Source organism: Pristis pectinata, chromosome 2 (genome assembly GCF_009764475.1).
Source record: "Pristis pectinata isolate sPriPec2 chromosome 2, sPriPec2.1.pri, whole genome shotgun sequence".
In the NCBI taxonomy this organism is placed as follows: domain Eukaryota; kingdom Metazoa; phylum Chordata; class Chondrichthyes; order Rhinopristiformes; family Pristidae; genus Pristis; species Pristis pectinata.
The window spans coordinates 103,633,065-103,649,991 of NC_067406.1; the positions used below are offsets into that span (position 1 = coordinate 103,633,065).

At 41.1% G+C, this 16,927-nt stretch overlaps 1 protein-coding gene across 1 annotated transcript in view; it reads right to left on the bottom strand.

Moving 5' to 3' along the window:
• Positions 1-16,927, bottom strand: part of elovl6 (ELOVL fatty acid elongase 6) — a 78,782-nt gene that overhangs the window by 10,023 nt on the left and 51,832 nt on the right. The window contains exon 3 of the mRNA XM_052045084.1: positions 2,166-2,317. Coding sequence (XP_051901044.1) covers positions 2,166-2,317 — 152 coding nt within the window. The remainder of the gene's footprint in view (positions 1-2,165; positions 2,318-16,927) is intronic.

A 16,927-nucleotide genomic window follows, 5' to 3' on the forward strand; every position in this document is an offset into this window, starting at 1 on the left:
AATGCAATGGACTTTTTTTGTTCTAATTGTGTTCTTCCTTGTAAAAATTGTGTATATCTTATGCCTAATTTATGTTTTTCTTATGAATGCTGCTTATCTGATATGATGTGCCTATGATGCTGCTGCAACTAAGTTTTTCATTGCGCCTGTGCATATGACAATAAACTCGACTTTTGACTAGTGGACAACAAAACTCTTACGACCCACTGGTCAAGTCCCAAGGGTTACAATCAGTAATATGATTGGGTGGGAAGGGAAGCATGTCAGACAGGAAGGTCAATGGGAGAGAAAGTTGGAGTTGGTGCTTGCAAAGAACAGGATGGAAACCTCTATGGAATGCAGAGACTTGGGGAGAGACAGAGACAAAGTAGCTTGATATTATTCAAGAAGTTTACAATGCTGTAGGAAAATACAAAGGCAAAGGATGCATTACTTCAGGAATCAAAGAAACTGGAAGTCAATATGGCTGGTGACAGGATGGAAAGGATCAGAAGGGCTATTGGAATAAAAAAAATGGTAGACAGAAAAGTAACCTTGGGTCCCGTTTAGTAAATACTGCATGCACTGGCAGAATAGAGATCGAGAGTGTATTTTTAAAAAGATATCTAGTTGGGCTGGGCAGTGTGTCAGGAACTTGGTGAGAATCCCTGCCCTCTGCATTGTTGTGCCAAAAACCTGGCACAGATTCCTAATGAATACTGGTGCTTCCACAGCACAAGGATCACCCACAACTCAGTGTGGACACACTACCTCGGAGGGCTGTGTTGGGTGGGACAAGGCAAGTAGTGTGCCTGCACCACCAAGAGGTGTGAGGCTCAGAGCTGCACTCTGGCCAGCACAGTGCTGGGGACTGGCATTGGTTGCTCCATGTGTTCACCAACTGCCTGGATCTTATGGTCTCTCTCATTTCCCTCTGTTGGAAGCTTAAATGTGCCGGGGAGAACAGCACAGTCAAGATACGAGAAGACAGTGGCTTCCATCACATCCAACAGGAGGTGATAAGGGATACGGTGGGATCAGAGTGGTCTGTAAAAACATGAAGCAGATGCCACCAGTCCCCTGCAATGGTCACAGCCATCATGCTGGCCACGATGCAGCTGAGCCCCACGTCTCAGCACTGAGTGGTCACACTGCTCACCACAACCCACCCAGCATCAGCCCTGGCAGGCAGCCTCTTTGCATAGTCACAGGCAATTCCCAACAGAGGGAAGTGGCGGGGACAGTGGTTCACACCAGATTCCCACCATGCGGTACTGTCATTAACACTTCTCTCTGTATAGAATACTATCATGACCTCTTCTTGCACTGATTCCATGACGTTCTTGTTCCTGAGAACAAGTCCTCAGTGCTTGCGAGGTACCAGTGTCTAGACTAAAGCGTTAGAATATGGTAAAAGACTGAAATGAAAGTAAAGGATACTCAAGATGTGCGCAGAAGCCTGTAGATAAATAATGAAGTGACCCAGTAGTTAATCCCATCTGGAAGTGTTGCAGCAGCAAATTGTTCCTGGGGTGATAGTTCATCCTGATGCTCCACACTACCATTCCCGAGGTGAGAACTGTGCCACAGAAAGAGGCAGATCTCAGGTACCAAAACAGCTGGTGGATGGTCCATCCAGGAATAAGGGTACACCTGTCCTGAGGTTCCTCTTCAGTGGTGTCACGTACATAAATAAAATTTACAATACATATATGTATCTGCATCAATAACATTAAAGCACAAAAAAACTAAATGAGGAAATGAAATGCAAACTTTTTCTAAGTAGATTTCACGTTGCCACAGCCAACTTTTTACAATTTAAAAATTCTCCGAGGAGTAATGGAGAGGCAAAGCAGAAAGAAGTTTCCCAGTATGGAAAGAGACTGCAACCAAACAGGATTAACCGGCAGGAGCTGTAGGCAGGGTTTTAGAATGTGCTACTACAATGTAATGAGTGATATGCTGGAATCAATTTGTTGCTTACACTGGTTTTAACCCAGAATCTGGCATTAAGTTAAATTTTTACCAAAGAACCACACCCTTTTGTTTTCATTATTCTATTACAAACACGCATGCATTTCATACATTACAACAATGTTTGATTAATGTCAGAGGCATAGCCTCATTATTTCTGCAAACTACAAATTTTCACCAATCAGCAGAAACAAATATTCTTCCTTACTCACCTAGCTCAGGTGCTTTGCTCAGTACAAATGCATACGCCCAGAATTTGCTGATCGGCCCATTGTAGAAACCTTGATCACATACGGATTGCTTCAAGCCACTGGTTGTCAGGATATATACCATGTACGCTCCAGTACGCACAGCTCCAATAATACTTCCAGGGGAAAAAGAAAGACACCAAAAAAATGAGATATAACATAACTAGACCTCAATGAAGTTACATATGAATAACAAGGATTTTTTTCTGAACACTGTGCAATGTAGGAAGAAAGAGCCTGAAAACTGCTGCACAGAAATTGGAGCTATTCATGCTCCTTTTCATGCTTAACATGCATGTAAAAGGCTTTTTGCACCTATTTTTAAATGTTTTCACCAACTTACTGATAAAATCCTATCAGGAAATAGGCCTTGTCACTTGCTACTGTGATACACTTTAACATAAATATCATTTCCCCTTTGTATTTTATGAACTTTGTGCATTAATTACCCTCAGATTTATAGAGTTTTACAGAACAGAAAACAGGCCCTTAGGCCTCACTCGTCCAGGCTGACCATGATGCCTATCCAAGCTCATCCCATTTGCCTTCACTTGGCCTAAATCCCTCTAATTTTTTCCTATCCATGTACCTGTCCAAATGTCTTTTCAACATTGTAATTGTACTCATACCTACCACCTCCTCTGGTAGCTCGTTCTAAATAGCCACCACCCTCTGTGTGAAAAAACCTGCCCCTCAGATCCCCTTTTAATCTTTCCCCTCTCATCTTAAACCTATGCCCTCTAGTTTTAAGACTCCTCTACACTGGGAAAAAGATTGTGACCATTTACCCTATCTAAGCCCCTTATAATTCTATAAACCTTGATAAGGTCATCCCTCAGGTTCCTTTGGCCCCAGCCTATCCAACCTCTCCTTATAATTTAAGCCCTTCAGTCCAGGCAATATTCCTATGAATCTTTTCTGCACCTTCTCTAGTTTAATCACATCCTCCTTATACCGTGGTGACCAGAACTGTATACAATATTCTAAGTGCAACTTAACCAACTATTTTTACAAACATAACATGACACCCCAACTACTATACCCAATGCCTTGGCTGGTGAAGGCAAGCATACCTAACACCACCTTCACCACTCTGTCTACCCACATTGTCACTTTTAGGGAACTATGTGCTTGTATCCCAAGGTCTCGCTGTTCAATAACACTCCTCAAGTCACTGTGCATGTCCTGCCCTGGTTCAACTTCCCAAAATGCATCACTTTGCACTTGCCCAAGTTAAATTCCATCAGGCATTCCATTGCCCACTTTCCTAGTTGATCTAATGTTTAGACAACCTTCTTCACTGTTCACTATACCATTGTTTGTTGACATCTTCAAACTTAATCATGCCACCTACATTCACTAATATACATAATGAACAATAAATGACCTAGCATCAGTCCTTGTACACACCATTGGTAACAGGTCTCCAATGTGAAAAGCAATCATCTTCTACCATCCCCTGCCTCTAACCACCAAGCCAATTTTGTATCCAATTTGCTATCTCACCCTGGATTCTAACCTCCTGGATCAGCCTACCATGTGGAACCTCATCAAAGGCCTTGCTAAATCCACATAGATAATGTCCACCACCACCCTGCTCTCATCAGTGCACTCGGTCACCTCATCAAAAATGTCAATCAAATTTGTGCAATTTGCAAAAGGTTGCAATTTATAACAATTGTAAATAACTCACAATAAAACTGGATGCACATCAAACTGAAAGTAATGGACTCTGCATGAATTAAAGTGTCTCCCGGGAAATTGTTTATTTATACTGAATATCACCCCCTGTAATCTTTATCATAGAATCAGAGAACAGTACAGCACAATACAGGCCCTTCAGCCCACAATGCTGTGCAGACCTTTAAACCTTGCCTAAGACAAACTAACCCCTTCCTCCCACATATACCTCTATTTTAAATTCCTACATATGCTTAACGAGCAATCTCTTGAAATTGACCAATGTACCTGCCTCCACCACTGCCCCAGGCAGTGCATTCCATGCCCCAATGACTCTCTGGGTAAAAAACCTTCCTCTGATATCTCCCTTGAACTCTTGCATTGAGCACTGGCTTTAATACAAGAGGGCATGGCTTTAAAGTAATGGGTGACCTGGGAAAGAGGTGCTGGCTATCTACTCTATCTATTCCTCTTAATATTTTGTACACCTCTATCATGTCTCCCCTCATCCTCCTTCTCTCCAAAGAGTAAAGCCCTAGCTCCCTTAGTCTCTCTTCATAATCCATACTCTCTAAGAGGCAACATCCTGGTAAATCTCCTCTGCACCCTTTCCAACGCTTCCACATCCTTCCTATGATGAGGCGACCAGAAAAGGACACAGTACTCTAAGTGTGGTCTAACCAGAGTTTTGTAGAGCTGCATCAAAACCTCGCAGCTCTTAAACTTGATCCCACGACTTATGAATGCTAACTTCCCATAAGCTACCTTAACTACCCTATCCACCTGTGAGGCAACTTTCAGGGATCTGTGGATATGAACCTCCAGATCCCTCTGCTCCTACACACTACCCAGAATCCTGCCATTAACTTGGTACTCTGCCTTGGAGTTAGTCCTTCCAAAGTGTACCACCTCACATTTCTCTGGATTGAACTCTATCTGCCACTTCTCAGCCCAGCTCTGCATCCTATCAATATCCCTCTGCAATCTTCGACCATCCTCCACAATATCCACAACACCACCAACCTTTGTGTTGTCTGCAAACTTGCCAACCCACCCTTCTACCCCCTCATCCAAGTCATTAATAAAAATCACAAGCAGCAAGAGGTCCCAGAACCGATCCTTGTGGGACAGCACTAGTCACAGCCCTCTAATCTGAAGAATGCACTCCCTCCACCACAACCCTCTGCTTTCTACAGGCAAGCCAATTCTGAATCCACACGGCCAAGCCTCCTTGGATCCCATGCCCGCTGACCTTCTGAAGAAGCCTACCACATGGAACCTTGTCAAATGCCTTACTAAAATCCATGTAGACCACATCTACTGCACTACCCTCATCAATCTTCCTGGTCACCACTTCAAAGAATCCTATCAGGCTTGAGAGACATGATCTGCCTTTCACAAAGCCATGCTGGCTGTCCCTAATCAGTCCATGATTCTCTAAATGCCCACAGATCCTATCTCTAAGAATCCTTTCCAACAGCTTGCCCATCACAGACGTAAGGTTCACTGGTCTATAATTCCCTGGACTATCCCTACTACCATTTTTGAATAAGTGGACAACATTTGCCACCCTCCAATCCTCCGGTACCATTCCCGTGGACAATGAGGACTCAAAGATCCCAGCCAACAGTTCAGCAATCTCCTCCCTCGCCTTGCGGAGCAGCCTGGGAAATATTCCGTCAGGCCCCAGGGACTTATCTGTCCTAATATTTTCTAACAGCTCCAACACATCCTCCCTCTTGATATCAACATGCTCTAGAACATTAACCTTACCAACACTGTCCTCAGCGTCATCAAGGCCCCTCTCCTTGGTGAATACTGAAGAGAAGTATTCATTGAGAACCCCACCCACTTCCACAGCTTCCAGGCACATCTTCCCACCTCTGTCTCTAATCGGTCCTACCTTGACTCTCGTCATCCTTCTGTTCTTCACTTAAGTGAAAAATGCCTTGGGATTTTCCTTAACCCTACTCGTCAAGGCCTTTTCATGTCCCCTTCTTGCTCTCCTCAGCCCCTTTTTAAGTTCCTTCCTTGCTACCCTATATTCCTCATGAGCCCTATCTGATCCTTGCTGCCTTCTTCCTCCTAACTAGATGTTCCACCTCTCTTGTCACCCATGGTTCCTTCACCCTGCCATTCCTTCTCTGCCTCACTGGGACAAATTTATCCCTAACATCCTGCAAGAGATCCCTAAACAATAACCACATCTCCATAGTACACTTCCCTTCAAAAATGTCATCCCAATTCACACTCGCAAGTTCTAGCCTCATAATTTGCCCCTCCCCAATTAAATATCTTCCTGTCCTCTTTGCTCCTATCCTTGTCCATGACAATGCTAAAGGTTAGGGAGCGGTGGTCACTGTCCCCCCAGATGCTCACCCACTGAGAGATCTGTCACCTCACCTGGTTCATTACCTAATACTAGATCTAACATGGCATTCCCTCTAGTCAGCCAGTCAACATACTGTGACAAGAATCCGTCCTGGACACACTTAACAAACTCTGCCCCGTCTAAACCTTTGGTACTAAGCAGGTGCCAATCAATATTTAGGAAGTTGAAGTCTCCCATGATAACAACGCTGGTATTCTTGCACCTTTCCAAAATCTGCCTCCCAATCTGCTCCTCAGTATCCTTGCTGCTACCAGGGGGCCTATAGAATACTCCCAGTGGAGTAACTGGCCCTTTCTTTTTCCTAACTTCCACCCATACTGAATCTAGAGAGGATCCTTCTACATTATCCACCCTTTCTGCAGCTGTAATAGTATCCCTGACCAGTAACGCCACCCCTCTTCCTCTTCCCCCCCCCCCCCCCCCCCCATCCCTTTTAAAACACTTTATTAAAAAAGAGAGTAATCGGTACTGGCAGGCACCTGTAAAAATCACTATGCTAGTGGATGACTAACTGCAGTTGTCAGACCTCTTGATCTGTAAACATGATGCTGCTGCTGCTGCTGACAACAGGGGCTTGGGACCACATGGAACCACGGGGTGTAATCAGTCTGCTCCATCTGTTGGGATAGTTCATGCACAGGCCTAGATGCATGGGTTGCTGGACTGAACCATATGACAGGCCGAATGGCCTTCTGTATCATAAAATTTCTGTGATCTTATGTGGTTTGCCCCACTCTCATTTTTCAGGTTTCAATGCTCTTAAGGTGGAGCAAACCCTACCTCTACTGCAATCTCTTTCTTTCGTTATTTTAGATCTGGTGTTAGAGCTAAAATTAACTTTAGCCCAGGAACTGAAGCAATACCAACTCTCACAGATACTTGATTTTACAAAGTTCACTGTAACATTCCAAATCATGCTGATATTTGCAATGCTAAACCATGTTCTAACCTGTAGTTGGAAGTGCAGTTTTGTTCCACTATTGTGAAATATACAAAATTCACCAATGTTGTTAATCTGAACGTTTACAATGAGTAAATTCTCTGGCTTCCACATATGCACAGTTAAGCATGAACATTTGGAAATTTCTGCCACCTGTCCTGCTGCTTCAATCCTCAGCAGTAGACTTGATATTGAAGAAAGTGCTATGCTACCTAGTGTAATTACTTACTGGTACTCCTGAAAACATTAGGACTGGAACATTCCCAATTATCACCTCGCACTTAAATCACTTATTAATGCCAAAAACATCTGGCATCGAAAAGGAATAATTTTACCTCATTTTCTACAACAATTAGCATTCCATATATTAGAAAATCAATTCACAGCAGTACTTAAAAATCTGTAGGACTAGTGGCTGAGAAGCAGTGAGGCTAATGCTGAGAACAGTTCCTTTGTCACTTCGACCAAAAGCAATCGAAATGCAACAGATCATCAGCAAATCCAGCACTAACATTTGATCAACTATTTGCAAGAGGCAAGGAAATGCAATGATGCCTGAGTCACTTTGACAAACCACCTGAACACAACCTGAGTTCAAAAACCAGGAAACTTCACCACTCTTATCCAAAAGTGGAATACTGTAAATCTGAAATGAAACAAAAAAAACACTGGGAACACTCAGCAGGTCAGGCAGCATATGTGGAGAGAGAAAGAAAGATTGGAACCTAATTAAAGATTATTGACCTGAACTTGGTCAACTTATTCATGTTAACTTGGCTTCTCTCACCACTGATGCTGGCTGACCCAAGTTATTGAGCAATTTATTTCATCAAATCTAACTTGCCCCATTGTTTGAATCACAGTCTCCATCACAGATTCATCATTTCCTACCATCCAGTGCATCTTCACAGTGTGTTGTTTCAGAAAGGCTAGTAGTATCGTCAAGGATGCCTGCCACCCTGGCCATTCTTTTCTCTCTTCTACCTTTTGGGAGAAGATACAGGAGCTTGAAAACCTGGATGCACAGACTTAAGAACAGCTTCTTCCCCACTGCTATCAGGCTTCTGAACCAGTCACCTCTTTCACATCCCTTTCCCGGTGGTGCTGCCACGTTCTCAATAGTCTTAACTCTACCTCTCTCAGCTATTCCATTATTGTCACTTCAGCATTTCTTTTTGCACTACTTCAGATTGCACTACAATCTTTGCACCATTCTGCTGTTTCATAGATACATAGTTATAAATTTCATTTATTATTACCACGTATACTGTTTACTCTGTGAGCTTCATGTGAACTAGGAATTTCATTGCACCCTGGTATGTATGATAATAAACTAATCTAAGTTGCAAATTATCATTTTTAACTAGAATGTAGTTAAAAATGGGAAAAGTTACACAAATTGAAACCTAAATAGCTCCCAAACTGTGATGGAGCGACGCAATGCAGGACCCCCAAAACACCTCCTTTCATTTTGTTTTGGTAGCCTTGCTATAAAGATAAAGTTTTTTTTATTATGTAAGATTAAGTGCAGTTCAACAACAGGCAAAATATTAGTTATCAACGCATTATGAGCATGATGAGGCTACTATGAGAGTGAAAAGCACATCAGGTGTATAGACAAGTCAATTAAATATAAAACTGGATGCACAATTTGTATTCCTGGCCAGGATTTTATTCCTGTTGCATCTAGGAATTTAGTCTCCAGACATAGTGGGACAAATCTGGTCCTAGAAAAAGTTCAGAGGAGAACCGAACTTTTGTTTAAGGCTCCTTAGTAATGAAGACAGATTTAGACATCATGAAGTTTTAATCATGATGTCTATGTCAATTGAACCAGACGACAGACTTGATGTATCAACTGGTCCTTTCCTGCCCTCTTCTGCATGTTTGTTATACGAGTTGTGTTTTAGGTTAATAGATTTCCAAGAAGTGCAAAAAAAAATTGCAGGCCTTTTCACTGGATGCTGCACACACTCAGAAGATGCACAGGTATCATTTAGAGCTTCTGCAGCAGTGCCACTTGCAGATTCCACACACTATTAAAGAGAAGCAAGTACTATACTATGCAAAAAGAAAAGCTACTTAAAGGGGCCAAGTCAATAACCTTGACCTAAAATTAGTGAAGAAATATCAAATCATATTTTTATTTTTAGATAATTACTTCTACCTCTAGGCTAATAAAACAAAGTTTAAGAGAAATAATGATAAGCTTAAAACATGCATTAGGTGGTAACTACTATTAATTTAGTTTTTAGCTAATGTATTTATAGCATCAAAATGAACTGCTTACCCCAGCAGTCTGTTTTGTGAGGTACATCAAACTGGGATTCTAGGAGCAAGGTAACAGCATATTACTGTACAGTGATTTCCTTGCAATATAACTAATTTATATCCAAAAATTTTGGCAGCATCGGACTGGAAGTATCACAATGTTGTTATCCACCATGTTGAAAGGCACTGTTTGACAGATGTATTACATTGCAACAGAAATAAATTGTACTTGCTGATTTTTCAATGAAAAATTCAGATCAACTTAGGTCAGTTTATGTTTAGTTTTTCCCATGGTGGCTGAAGGATTATGAATTGTAAATGTAAGGCTTGACAGAGCATGCAAAAGATGTACTTTTAAAAAAAAAGTACAGCTAGGCAAGGAAAACAGGATAAATCATCATGGCAAGGATAAATCATCATGCAATTCCTACATCTCCGTAGGCAAATGCTATTTCACTTTCATGCATGTTGAAACAAATTGTGTGTCATCTTCACTACAAGTAATTTCTAAGCCAATACATCATATAGCATCTTTCATCTCAGTGCTACATGACTGAGAATGAATCTACCCTGTAATTAAAATGTAACATCCGATCAGTCACTTGGTGGCAGAAGTTGCTCTTGTGTGTCTGATGCAATTTCTGCATTGTTCCAAGAAGCAACCATCACTGATAACATGTACTACTCAGGGTTGGGACTCTATTAAATATTGTTAATTACTTCCTATCTTTCTATCCTTGGTCCCCACATCTGTGCACTTCTCCCTCCTCTCCAAATAAAAACTGTACAGACCCCACTTCAATTGCCGCTGGCCCTGATCCCAGGCTGCATTTTTTTGCTGATGCTCTCTCCCCCACCCACCAAATTATCCCTGGTCCCAATTCACCATTCACTCTACCCCCACCCCCACGTGATCCACAATTGGCTTGTACGGGTGCTTTCACAGATAGTCAGGCAAAATTCCGGCAACTTCTCCCGCGCTGTATCACATGCAAAGAACAATGGCTGCCGTTTCTTCTGCAGTATATTAACTAAGCTTCAAACAATTGAATCTATCTGCTACAAAATGTACAAAAGAGATGACAATCATTTAACTTTCATGGAGCTCCCAGCCTAAATTCTAAAGTATATAGTTACTTCATCTGTTAAAGGAACAAACATGGCCTACGTACAATTAACACTAGTTGTAAAATGATAAACACACAAACAACACAGTACAAATAACAAGCTTAAAAATTTGGTTGTGATATTGTCAGTTAAACTTTAAAATATTCAAGCTAATAAATAAACTTTTCATTTAATATTTAAAATGTAAATGATACAACAAATCAGCGCATCAGGAGCGCAAATAAAGGTAAGTAGGGATTATTTGCTAAAATATCCTAGAGAAGTATCAAGTTAATTCTAATAAGATTGAATGTTTCCTTATACAAAACCCATTTCCTTCAGCAGAATCTGAAGTACGCTGGTTAAGATTTAAAGCAGAGATTTGAAAAAAAAACTTAATCAATGGAAAATTCCTGCTAATTCTTTCCACAGTATAAAACCAGATATTGAAATCACTACACAACAACAATCAAACAACAGAATACTTACTGTTTGGCTACCTCTGAGTTGAGTAAAGACGGTAATATATTTTCACACAAATGATTCAGGCAAAACCTAATTTAAACAAGGTAATTGCACTGGTTCAAAATTTATGCAGTTTCATTGGTCAAGTGCCAACAATTACTGCTAATTAGGCATACAATTTAAATACATTATTTCAATAATAACTATGTATGCAATTACTGATCATTTAATGCTTTTTAGTTTTAAGGACTGGGTAACAAGGGAATTACTGGCAACCTCAAATCCTGAGGCAGCTAGTTGATACAGGAGCATGTCAGTCTTCCTGAGGTTAGATCAGTTTTGTTCTTAATTCACACAAAGCGATTTGGTTTAGAATGCTTTGAATTGCATTGACTTAACAAAGCAGAAATAAGCTGCTTAGTCGAAACATTCTATGCTGATGGTTACCTCCCATGAGCAATAGCTCTAATCATGTGTCTGCTCTACTTCCACATTCTTTAATTTAAACACACCTAACCTATTCTAAAATGTTAATATGGTGTCTGCTTCAATCATCAACTCTAGTAATATATTCCATAGCCTTAAAACTGTCTTTGAATAGAAAACTCTGATGCTTTTACATATTAAATTTTTTGCACTTAATCCTATATCAAGGCCTCAGCCTTGACTTTCTGATTCGGCTTCAAGCCAAGCACGAGACCCAAGCACATAATCTGCACTGACGCTCCTGTGGAATACTGAAGGATGTCTGTACTTCTGGAGATGTCATCTTTCCGGTGAGAGGCTTGCAGGGGAGTTTCACTGGCCCGGCCATTATTTATTCCTTAAATTATCGGTAAAAGCAGACTATTTGATTATATTTGTAGAAGCTTTCAGTGTATCAAAGACAATGCACTTTCACACATTATAACACTTTCTTCTCTCTAGGGTCCCATGTCACATTAGTGAGAATATGATTCAAACATCCCTCTAAAATAGTACCTGTTAATTGTTTTAAGTGTTCCTCAAATCTGCATTGTCACCACATTCTGAGATCCAGGCTTAAATGTTGAAACATTCACGCTCCTGACCTCCCCCTTCAGCAGCACTGCTCTGCAATCCTCTCTCATCCTTCTCAACACTTAGCTTTTTAACAAAGTAAAAATTTTCTTCCTCTTGGATGTCAATTGTGTCAAACTTAACAGCTCTTGGATACCAATGTTCTTCCCGATCTTGCATACCCATCACTTTCCTCTCACTCCATTTCTATTTCTGATCCCACCTCTTGCCTGATTTCCAACAGCCTTCTGACCTTCCCCTCTCTGTCCTCAACAGAGACTGCAGCTTATGTCCTATGTCAAAATTAACTTCAAGTTCACATCCAATTTTTTGACCAGGCATCTTCACAGCAGACAATGGACGCCTGCTCCTATTGTCAGAAATCCTGATCCATCTGCACCGCTCCATCTGGTCTCTTACCTTCACCAGATCTTCTCAGCATAAACTGTCAGTGTCACCTTAATCACCTCAATTTCTCCAATCCACTAACCCACCCTTCTCTGAAAATGCAGCAAGCTGTTCTCTCAGGACCAACCCCAATATTGTCCTTGAGCTGCTGTTACAAAAACAGAAAATTCTGGAAGCACTCAGCAGGTCAGCTAGCATCTGTGAAAGGAGAAGCAAAATTAACATTTCAGGCCAAAGACCTGTTCAGGCTCGTAATTAAGTGATGCACTTCAGTGGATACTCCTATTTGCAGTCCACTGAATATTTGTCATCATTAAAAAATGTTTCCTTTCCATTTGTTCTTAATCTTTACCTTACCAACACTTTAGTGCATCACAAACGTCTCAAAGAGTTGTTCAATGGCTGGTTTTGAGGCCACAGGTGGTTCCATTGTTGTCTGGCAAACTCATCTGTCTTGCAGAGGCTGAAAATCAAGGCACTAACATCACAGTGCACCTCCCTCTAGACCACAAACTGACCATTGAACATCAGATGTTCCCAAACATCCTCGAACCTCATGAAGAACATGAATAAGATTCTAACTCTCTTCCTGGATCAATATGCCAGGCCCCTAGATACCATCCCAGTGACTTAACCACAACATTATCATTTCCAGCAGCGTTACAGTCCTTCCTAAGATCTGGTCAGTTCTTCAAACTGGTTTCCATTCAATAAATCAATGTTATTCTAAAAATAAAACCACTTGCCTACCACTTTCCAGTTCCCTGCACTGCTGATAAACCAGGGACACCACCTCAGATAATGGGTGGGACTGTCACTGCTCTCTTTCTGAGGAACTCAACTTCAAAAGTGGACCCATGTCGTGTTGTACAGGAAAGATGTGCTTGCTTTAAATAAGGAAATTTATTTTGTATTACAGATATCCATTACATTATGTATTTCACAGCAGAATTTGCTCAAACACTTTAACACTATTTCAGTGACATTATAAGGTAATCACTGGAATCCATATTATAGAATTCATAGATGCCAAACAACATACACATCAACTTTATCATTTTAGACTTCGGGAGTAGGGGGGGAAATAAAAATAATTTTATGCCAAAATACAGATACTCCATGGATAAATGCAACAAATCCATTATAACTCCATTGAGATTTTGTGCTTTACAATAGAAGCACCATTGAAGCTCATATGTTGTGCAAATTAACCTCCTGAGAAGGCACTCAACAACAGTTAATGGCATCCACATACTACTGGAGAGAAAATAATGGAATCCTGTGAGCTTGCACCAAGGATAGGAAGAAATATCATAAATCTCAAGAGTAAAACTCAAGCTCTTTACAACTGCATGGGGTGGAAGAGTATGTCTGAAATCACAGGCAGAATCTATTAATTCTATAACCTATTTGTTGAAGTATATGGACACATGTATTAACTTCTCTTGGAGACATCCTTTTCCCAGCACTGCACTGAAGCATTGAAGGGTTCAGATTGTGACATGTTTTGCTGAGTGATAACAGGGGGATAAATGAAGAAAAACATGATTTTTTTCTTTTGCAATTATTGGGCTACATGCTGGAGATTTTTCTCATACTTTGAGTGAAATCCTAAACAAGAACAGAAAACACATCACAGTAAACAGACACAGTCTTCTCCAAAGTCATTTCTGGATGTTTTAGTATCCAACAAGAGGTGTTCTCAACTAAACTAGGAAGCGTAATGGAACAGAGGGACCTAGGAGTACAAGTGCATAGTTCGTTGAAAGCAGTGACACAGGTAGACAGGGTGATGCAAAAGATGTTTAGTATGCTAGCCATCATCAGTCAGGGCACTGAGTATAGGAGTTGGGACATTATGTTGCAGCTGTCTAAGTTGTTGTAAGGCCGCACTTGGATTACTGTGTAGTTTTGGTCACCCTTGTCATAGGGAAGATGTGGTTGAACTAGAAAGAGTGCAGAAAAGATTTACAATGATGGTATAAGGAGTAGAGGGCCTGAGTTATATGGAGAGATTGGCCAGGCTAGGTCTTTATTCCTTGGAATGCAGGAGAATGAGGGGTGACCTTATAGAAATGTTTAAAATTATGAGAGGCATTGATAAGGTGGATGGTAACAGTCTTTTCCCCAGGGGACATAGACCTAGAGTGAGAGGAGAAAGACTTCAAAGGGACCTGAGGGGTAACATTTTTACGCAGAGGGTGGTGAGGATATGGAACAAGCTGCCAGAGGAAGAGGAAATTATTGTCAACCCTTCTTTTATACAGAAAAACATTCACACAAATATATAAAATTAGAAAATTATCTCCATAAATATCTTATCATTTTGAATGATTACTTTTGTTTTATTCAGTCATGGATGACGATATTATTGGTAATTCCAGCATTTAATGCCCATTCACGGTACTACTGCAGAGGAAGTTCCAGTGTTTAGACCTATTGGTCATGAAGGTACAGTGATATTTTTCAAAGTCAGGGCAGTGTGCGGCTTGAAGGAAACTGTGGGTAGTGGTGTCCCCAAGCATCTCCTACTTTGTTCTTGGTGGTGGAGGTCACAGGTTTGGAAGAAGCTGATCTAGCTTTAATGAGTATGAACACTGCATTTGTTAGATGGTACACAATGCAACCACAAAGCAGTGGTGGTGGAGGAATTAACGTTTAGGTAGGGGAGACAACTGAGTCTGGTCAGTAGTGGCCTCCAGATGTTCACGTTGGGGAGGCTTGGTGAAGGTAATGTCTTTGAATGTTAAGGTCAGACTCCCAGTCATTGTTGCCTGGCACTATTGCCGACTGAATGTTGCCTAAGGCTGAGTTGACCTTTTGAAGATTAGAGCTGGGGGAATATGGGTAGTTGAGATTGGAGCCTTTAGAGTGTGGCAGGCAGGGTCATGGTGAATGGCAGCAGTTGTGTGCCCAAAGGACAAAAGTATGAGAGCCACTTGTGTAGTGTCTCATTCTGATGCTGAAGTACATGGTTATCCTGAGAGTGAGCAATGATTGTTGTCCCTGGCCATTTAGGACCAATTTCCCTCAGGCACTACTGAAGTCTGGTGGGGAGCAATATCTTGAAATGAATCAGTTAGTGGCGATAGCCATTCTGCACCCCCCACCCCCCCCCCCCCACACCTTCAGTAGCCGAGCAGCATACATTGATGAGCAATTTATGGCCATACACAACTCACACTCAGTCAGATTGTGCCCACTGCCTGGAATTACTGCCCACAGTCTCCACATAGCTACATGTGCCTTAGGACTAATGATGCTGGCCATACACTCTCCAAAAGACAACTGAGCCATATTGCAGAAGCTCTGATCCTGCAACAACTCCCCAACCCCTACCCACAGGCAATGGGCCCTCACATCTGTCAAACCCCCAGGAGGGGGCACAGCTGGAGTTTTGTCAGCTAGAAATCATTTTAATTGTTTATAAATGTCTGAGATTTCTCTTTTTATTTAAGTAACAAAATAAATTAATATAAAGCACATGGAAACACTTATAAAAAAAATACAAACCTAAAACTAAATAGCTAAAAATAAACTAATCTTCCCCTTTGTAATAACATGAAAGTGAGTTTAAGAAACTTCAAGAGTTGCTGTGATTCTATTATCCAAAACTGTTTGGTAGCTGGATGACATCATGACAAAAAGTTTTGCAAGCAGATGCACATGGTGGAAAAGCTGCCGAACTGCAAGTCCTGTATTCACTCAATGTTTGCATTCACTGAACAGTGCCATTGTGAATGAAAACTAACCAGGGTGGCTGCACAAGTTACATTGTGGAGAGTATGGAGAACACAATTTCCTGAGACCTAGTTAATTTTTGTTTCTTTTTGTTTCTTTAACTCTTCTATGCTTACATAAATAATGTCAAGGTGACCATAAATGATATTTAAGAGTCTTTCAGTGATGTAGCTGATCCAAACACTTTGCTTAAACATCACGGAAAAATCCATAGGAGTTAAGAAGTTGTAAATATGGAAACATTAGTTCCAGAATTTTATCGTAACATTGTACTTTTTTTGTTTGTACTTATTGCAAGGTTTCACACAAATTTAGCGAAAAGCAGCAATATCCTTAAGGTGACTAAGATACCTGAAGATAATCTATTATTCATCTCCCTCTAGTAGTTGTATAACATCACTAGAAAAGGAAATGGCTTTACAAGTGCTCTACACAGACATCAGTAGTGCCATCCAAATCAACAAATAGGAAATGGAAAGTTTTGTCATCAAATCTGGAGTCAGGCAAGGCTTCCCACTGTCTGTCCTATTTGTGTGTAGTATCGAGCCCTTTGCTGAATACATTAGGGATGACATGGGCAGAAGAGGGGTGACAATGCCAGGCAGTGGGGGTACTTGGATCAAAGCCTCCCCGTCCACGATGACGTTGCATTCTTCTTGTCAGACCCACTGTTGGTCTGGAGAT